Genomic DNA, 8065 nt, shown 5'->3' on the forward strand with positions numbered 1-8065 from the left:
GAGAAGAAGATATCCCAAAGATAGCTTTTTGGACCAGATATGGACACTATGAGTTTCTGGTAATGTCCTTTGGATTAACGAACGCACCAGCCGCATTCATGGATCTTATGAACTGATTATTTAAGGATTACTTGGATAAGTTCATTGTGGTATTCATAGGCGGCATATTGATCTACTCAAAGGCGAAAGTCGAGCATGAAGAGCACCTCCAAATGATGTTGGAATGACTCAAAAATCACCAGCTATACGCTAAGTTTAAGAAATGTGAATTCTGCCTAGAGAAGGTGGCATTTCTAGGACACATTGTGTCTAAAAATGGCGTAGAAGTAGATCCGGCCAAGATAGAAGCAGTAAAGGACTGGTCCAAACCCAAGAGTGCCACCAAGGTGAGAAGTTTTTTGGGATTGGCAGGATACTATAGACGATCTGTTGAAGGGTTCTCCAAGATAGCCATCATTAACAAATTTAACAAGAAAGCAACAAAAGTTCATATAGACGAAAAAGTGTGAAGAAAGCTTTCAAACATTAAATGACAAGCTCATATCAACCACAGTTTTATGCGTCCCAAACGATAAAGGAAAATTTATAATATATTGTGATGCATAGAAGCAGTGACTAGGATGCGTTTTGATGCAAGACAGAAAGGCAGTCGCATATGCCTCGAGACAACTAAAGGAGTACGAGCAGCGCTACCCGACCCATGGCTTGGAATTAGCAGCGGTTGTTTTCGCTCTAAAGATTGGAGGCACTATATGTACGAAGAAAAGTGTGAAATCAATACGGGCCACAAGAGTTTAAAGTACTTCTTTATGAAAAAGGAACTCAATATGAGACAACAAAGGTGGATAGAGCTAGTAAAGGAATATTATAGTGAGATCTTGTATCATCCGGGAAAGGCTAATGTCGTGGCAAACGCACTTAGTATATGGAGTTGTAGAAAAATATCAACACTTAAGGGGATAGCACAACACTTACACGATGATATTAAGAAGTCTGGAATTGAGTTGATAACTGGACAACTAGCTGACCTCCCGATCAAGTCAGCACTAATGGAGGAAATTAAGGAGAAACAACAAGAGGACAAGTTTCTTCTTAAGAAGAAGGCAACACTACAAACCTCGGAGAATGCAGCTTTTTCCTTGACAAAAGAAGGCATACTGTGATATAGGAACCGAGTGTGTGTGTCAGAAAAAGGTAAATTAAGAGACAATATTACAAAGGAAGCGCACACTACTCCATATTCACTTCACCCGGGATCGACCAAGATGTACAATGATGTCAAGACAATGTACTGGTGGCTGGGGATGAAGAAAGACATAGCAGAATTTGTAGCAAAATGCCTTACATGTCAACAAGTTAAGGTCAAACATCAATGGGACATTGCAACCGTTAGAGATTCCCAAATGGAAATGGGAAGATATAGCAATGGACTTTGTGACGGGGTTACCAAGAACCACCAAGCAGCATGACTCTGTTTGGGTGATTATAGACAAACTTACGAAATCCGCTCTTTTCTTACCAGTAAGAATGGTCTACAACGCGGAGCAATATGTAGAGCTTTACGTGGCAGAGATAGTGAGACTACACGGAGTTCCAAAGATGATAGTCTATGATAGAGGATCGACTTTTACCTCAAAATTCTGGGAAAGTCTACAGCGTGCAGTGGGCACTAAGTTAAAGTTAAGTACGATATTTCACCCTCAAGCCGATGGTCAGTCAGAACGTACCATAAAAATATTAGAAGATGTGCTGATGGCATTTTCTTTAGACTTCTCAGGACCATGGAGCAAGTATCTTCCATTTATAGAATTATTTTACAACAACATTTATCAGGGGACGATAGGCATGGAACCTTATGAGATGCTATATGGACGGAAGTGTCGATCACCACTTCATTGGGATGAGGTTGGTGAGAGATGATACTTAGGACCTGAGGCTGTAAGAGAAGCAACAAAGGGAGTAGATAAGATAAGACAAAGAATGATTGCCGCTCAAAGTCGCCAGAAGAGTTATGTAGACGCTAAGAGGTGGAATGTTGAGTTTTTAGTAGGCAATCAAGTCTTTCTCAAAGTATCTCTGATGAAGGGGATTATGCGTTTTTGAAATAAATGAAAGTTAAGCCCAAGGTTTATAGGTCCTTTTGAGATATTGGACAAAGTAGGGCAAGTAGCATATCGGTTGGCTTTACCGCCATCATTAGCTGAAACACATAATGTTTTCCATATATCTATGTTGAGAAGGTATGTATTAGATCCATTCCATGTGCTCGATTACAAGGCTCTGGAGATGAAACAAGATTTCAGTTATGAAGAACGACCAATACGCATTCTAGAGCGGGGTACTAAGGAGTTAAGATCCAAAAGTATCCCTATAGTTAAAATCTTGTGGAGAAATAGCACTGAAAGAGAGGCAACATGGGAATTGGAGGACGATATGAGGGAATGGTATCCCGACGTATTGGTCGGGATAGTCGTTACAACTATCCCCTCCTAATGAGAATTTTGTCCTCAAAATTTACCTGAATAGCTCGAGATACTGATCCCGCATCACTATCTCTAACTCCCAGGTCGCTTCCTCAACCTTGTTATTTCTCCATAATACTTTCACTAACGGAATTGTCTTATTCCGTAAGACTTTGTCCTTCCGATCCAAAATCTGAACTGGTCGCTCCTCATAGGACAAGTCTGTCTGCAACTCTAAGTCTTCATATTTCAGCACATGTGTCGTATCTGAAATATACTTCCGCAACATGGAGACAGACTTCTTACCTTTGGTCCCATTACATATATTCAGCCAGGTGCAGTTTTCTTACCTTTGGTCTATGCGGTTACTGATTACGAGCAATGATCCTCAAGCACGATCCATTCCCAAGCCCTAGCTTTTATCACCTAGTCACAACCAAGGTATAGGAATCCATTAATACTCAAATAAGGGTTTACGGATACAAAACTAACTTCCGAAAATCTGAATTCCACCAAGCACGGTGGTGAAATCGATCCTAAGCATTCTAGACCACATTCCCATGCCTAAGATCCCCAAATGTTCAAGTGTGCACCTAAGGGCTGCGGCCCTTGAAGCTTAGCCGCGGCCCTGCCCTTAAAACAGAACCAAGGGCATGCCTGAAAGAATATACGTGTCGCGTCCCTTGCTTTGGGCGCCGCGGCGCTCACCCCTGGCCGAGCCCTCCTGGCTCATCTTCGTCCTAGGGCCGCAGTGCTCTAGAACAGAGACGCGGCCCTTCCCTTCGTGCCCTAAAAACGCACCATTTTCATGCTTAAAACCTTACCCAATATCACCACAAAGCTCCCTAATTCAAAACCAATTAATCCCAACACCTTTAGAATGTTGAAACAACATAATTCAACAGAAAACCCCAGCTTAACACACATTAAAATCTCTTTTCAATTTCTGAAACTCAAGAACTTCAAAACACTCAACCAGCCATGCAAAACTCAAATTTAAGCTTCTACATCATGAATTAAAACTTACTTCATCAGCTGAACTCCTTTTCTAAGCAGAACCCCTGTTAATTCCCAAGTTTTCCAGCTCCAATTCAACCTTAAACATCAATATCACAATCACCTCATTACTCAGCCAAAAGCTAAAAATTTCTAACTTCAAAACTCAGTTTAATTCTTACCTTAGCCTTGAATAAATGTTTCGTGGATAATCCTTGAGCTAGCCTCTAATCCCCCTCTGAATTCTTCTAAAATCCCAGCTCAAATTCCAGCTAATTTCCTCTGTTTTCTTCTTATGTTTTTCCTTAAGAGAGAATAGAGCTGAGAAGGAGAAAGGGTCGGTCTAATTTTCTGTCTACTGTTTTCCTTAAGCTTTAGCCTAATCTTATCCCATCGAGTCAATCCCGAGGCTCGGGGTGCTAGAAACGTCCCCGAGTGCAAAACGGTAAAATTCCCCAATATTCCCGCCTAGACTTCCTAACCTCAAATATATCACCATATATTTATTTTCATAACCCGATAGTCTAAATAACTATCTGATACCTAAAGCACCTCTGACTTATCCAAAGTCAATCATTAAACCCCGTTGTGACTTTTCCCGCTATCTAGCCCTAGGATCGCCTCGAGCCGTGCTCTGCAGACCTACCCACATAATAATGTGGTTCTCACAATACCATATATATCACATTAACACCAATATAATCATACAAGCGTTTTAATCATACAATTATGCATTTAAATCAATATATTCATGCAAACCATATTTAACCCAATTATGCCCTCCTGGCACACTAATCAAGGCCCTTAGGCCTCATTAGCGAATTTGGGGTCGTTACAACTATCCCTTCCTAATGAGAATTTCGTCCTCGAAATTTACCTAAATAGCTCAGGATACTGATCCCGCATCACTGTCTCTAACTCCTAGGTCGCTTCCTCAACCTTGCTATTTCTCCACAATACTTTCAATAACGGAATTGTCTTATTCCGTAAGACTTTGTCCTTCCGATCAAAAATCTGAACTGGTCGCTCCTCATAGGACAAGTCTGTCTGCAACTCTAAGTCTTCATATTTCAGCACATGTGTCGTATCTGAAACATACTTCCGCAACATGGAGACATGGAACACATCATGAACTCTTGACAGCGACGGTGGCAAGGCTAGCTTATAAACCACCTGTCCAATCCTCTCTAGGATCTCAAAAGGTCCAAAAAACCGAGGGCTCAGTTTGCCCTTCACTCCAAACCTCCTCACCCCTCTCAGTGGTGATACTCGCAGAAACACGTGGTCCCCAACCTGGAACTCCACATTCCTACGCTTAGGATCAGCGTAGCTTTTCTGTCTACTCTGCGAAGCAAGCATTCTAGCTCGGATCTTCTCAATAGCCTCATTGGTCTTCTGAACCATGTCTGGTCCAAAGTACCTCCTCTCACCCATCTCATCCCAATGTATGGGTGATCTACATTTTCTCCCATATAACATCTCATAAGGGGCCACCCCAATCATAGACTGATATCTGTTGTTATATGAAAATTCAATCAACAGAAGATATTTACTCCAAGATCCCTCAAAGTCAATCACACACGCCCTAAGCATGTCCTCTAACACCTGAATCGTCCTCTCAGACTGTCCATCAGTCTGAGGATGAAAAGTTGTGCTAAACTTCAACTGAGTCCCCATGGCTCTCTGCAGAGCTCCCCAAAACTTGGAGGTAAAGATAGGATCTCGATCAGATACAATAAACTTTGGAACCCCATGGAGACGAACTATCTCCTTCACATACAACTCTGCATACTGTTCTACAGTGTATGTCGACCTTACAGGAAGAAAATGAGCTGACTTGGTGTATCTGTCCACTATTACCCACACCGAGTCCTGAAGTCCCACTGTCCTGGGTAATCCTCCCACAAAATCCATGGTGATATCCTCCCACTTCCATTCTGGAATACCCAAAGGCTGAAGCAATCCCGCTGGTCGCTGATGCTCAGCCTTTACCTGCTGACATGTCAAACATCTAGCCACATACTCTACCACATCCTTCTTCATCCCGGGCCACCAATATAATGTCCGTAGATCCTGATACATATTTGTGGTACCCGGATGAAGCGAGTATGGCATAGTGTGAGACTCATCCAATACCTCTCGTTTGATTCCCTCATCTGCCGAAACACAAATCCGTCCTTGATATCGAAGCAAACCTGTCTCAGAAACGGAATAATCCTTAGCTGTCCCTGCTAAGACATGCTGTCTAACCTCCTGCAACTGCGCGTCCACTAACTGGCCCTCCTTGACCCGCTCTAACAGGGTCGACTGCAAGGTAATATTAGCTAAATGGCCTACCACTAGTTCTATCCTTGCCCTGGCCATCTCATCAGCTAATTCTCTTGAGATCTGGATGGAACTATACAACTGTCATGGGCCCCTCCGGCTCAATGCATCTGCCACCATATTGGCTTTCCCAGGGTGGTGAAGGATATCACAATCATAATCCTTAACCAGCTCCAACCGACGTCTCTGCCTCATATTCAGATCCTTCTGAGTGAAGAAATATTTCAAACTCTTGTGGACAGTATATATCTCGCACTTCTCCCCATACAGATAATGACGCCACACCTTCAGTGCGAATACCACTGCTGCTAGTTCCAAATCATGAGTCGGATACCGCTGCTCATACTCCTTTAGCTGCCAAGATGCATAGGCTATAACTTTCTCATTCTGCATCAGCACGCAGCCTAAACCCATCCTCGATGCATCACAATAGCCCACAAACTTTCCTTCCTTCGAAGGAAGACTCAACACAGGTGCAGAAATAAGCCGTCGCTTCAACTCTTGAAAACTGTCCTCACACTTCTCTGACCAAACAAACTTCTGATTCTTTCTTGTCAACTCTGTCATCGGTGAAGAAATCTTTGAGAACCCCTCTATGAACCGTCTGTAATAATTAACCAACCCAAGGAAACTTCGCACCTCCGAGGCGTTCCTTGGCCTCGGCCAATCCCTTACTGCTTCTACCTTGGACAGATCCACCTTAATCCCTTCTGCCCCAACTATATGCCCAAGAAAAGTCACCTCTGGCAACCAAAACTCACACTTCTTAAACTTGGCGTACATCTGATGCTCCCTTAACCTCTGTAACACCTATTAGAGATGCTACTCATGCTCTGCCTCTGAACTGGAGTAAACCAAGATGTCGTCAATGAAGACAATGATGAACTGATCCAAGAAGTCCCTGAACACCCTGTTTATCAGATCCATAAAAGCTGCTGGGGCGTTGGCCAACCCAAAAGACATGACCAAGAACTCATAATCCCCATACCGTGTCTGGAAGGCCGTCTTCGGTATATCCTCATTGTAATGCCCCAAACTCCAGGGACCGTTACGGTGTGCCTTGTAAACAGTGCTAAACTTGCTAACCGAGTCATTTGGCCAAAATCGTGAACTAAGTATGTTTAGCGGTTTAGGGATTAAAACTTTGGTTAAGATGTAACGTTTCACTAGAACGTTTAGTTTATACATTGGGATCGCAAAAATATAATTTCAGAGTTTATTACAGAGAATATTTTGCAACAGGCCGTACTAAGCGGCAAAACAGGGTTCAACCCTAGTTCCACTTTAAACCTCGGCCGTGGAGGACGAGCAGCTGCATATGTACACATCATCACCTAAGCTCTTCAACTCAAGGATGGTCCAACTTCCTCTTGCCTTTACCTGCACCACGTAGCACCCGTGAGCCAAAGCCCAGCAAGAAAACACAATAAAGCATGATATAATATCAACAACGATCATAATAACCATTCAGGACTATCAGTGGTGACAATAGCCAAAAGTCACAATAATGAGCATAGCTCCCTCTAGCCATGTGACGATAGGGTCACCAGGGCTCAACTGATAAGTGATTCTTTCATAAGTTTGATCAGGACAGGTGCATGGTGAATGATCACTAACATAACCTTCCTCCCGACCCTAGAGTCGTGCTATGGACAGCGTCCCCTAGCCATGTGACAAACAGTCACCGGGGTCATATACCTTGGCTATAAACATCTGGTCATAGACCAGGCAAGCGCTTATAAGTTCTTCGACCCTAGGGTCGGTCCCGCATTAATTCCATGGAGCTATTCAATGCGGGATCATCGACCTTAGGGTCGGTCTAGCATTAATGCCATAGAGCCATTCAATGCATGATCATCGACCTTAGGGTCGGTCTAGCATTAATGCCATAGAGCTATTCAATGCATGATTCTCGACTTTAGGGTCGGTCCCTGACTAGTCAGTGCCATACACAAGTAAGTCATGCCACCAATTATATATCACATGTCCAATACTCGTAAACAAGGTGTTCAGCATGCCTACTAAACAGATACTAGTACAATTAGGACCATGCACAACCACAGAGGCACAAGCTCTGAACAATATCATACCCAGTATACAAAACATGTCCTAATCACAAGTTTCTCATGCATCATATGCAATATATCCAGCAATCCAACATGCACCAATAACAGCCATGCATGTCACGTCTAATAATCAACCAACATGCATCAAGAATAGCCATGCATGTCATACTCAATAATCAACCAACATGCATCAATAATAGCCATGCATGTCATACT

The 8065-nt window shown here is 43.0% G+C and overlaps 1 protein-coding gene across 1 annotated transcript; it reads left to right on the forward strand.

Moving 5' to 3' along the window:
• Window positions 1–620: 620 nt before the first annotated feature.
• LOC133824521 (uncharacterized) lies at window positions 621–1163 on the forward strand. Its single transcript, XM_062257414.1, has one exon. The coding sequence runs from the start codon at window positions 621–623 to the stop codon at window positions 1161–1163; it is 543 nt and encodes a 180-aa protein (XP_062113398.1).
• The last annotated feature ends 6902 nt before the right edge of the window (window positions 1164–8065 follow it).

Source organism: Humulus lupulus, chromosome 1 (genome assembly GCF_963169125.1).
Source record: "Humulus lupulus chromosome 1, drHumLupu1.1, whole genome shotgun sequence".
Taxonomy (NCBI): domain Eukaryota; kingdom Viridiplantae; phylum Streptophyta; class Magnoliopsida; order Rosales; family Cannabaceae; genus Humulus; species Humulus lupulus.

Excerpts from the sequence above, each read along its gene's own strand:
- LOC133824521 (XM_062257414.1), top strand. The coding sequence starts at position 621 with ATGCGTTTTGATGCAAGACAGAAAGGCAGTCGCATATGCCTCGAGACA.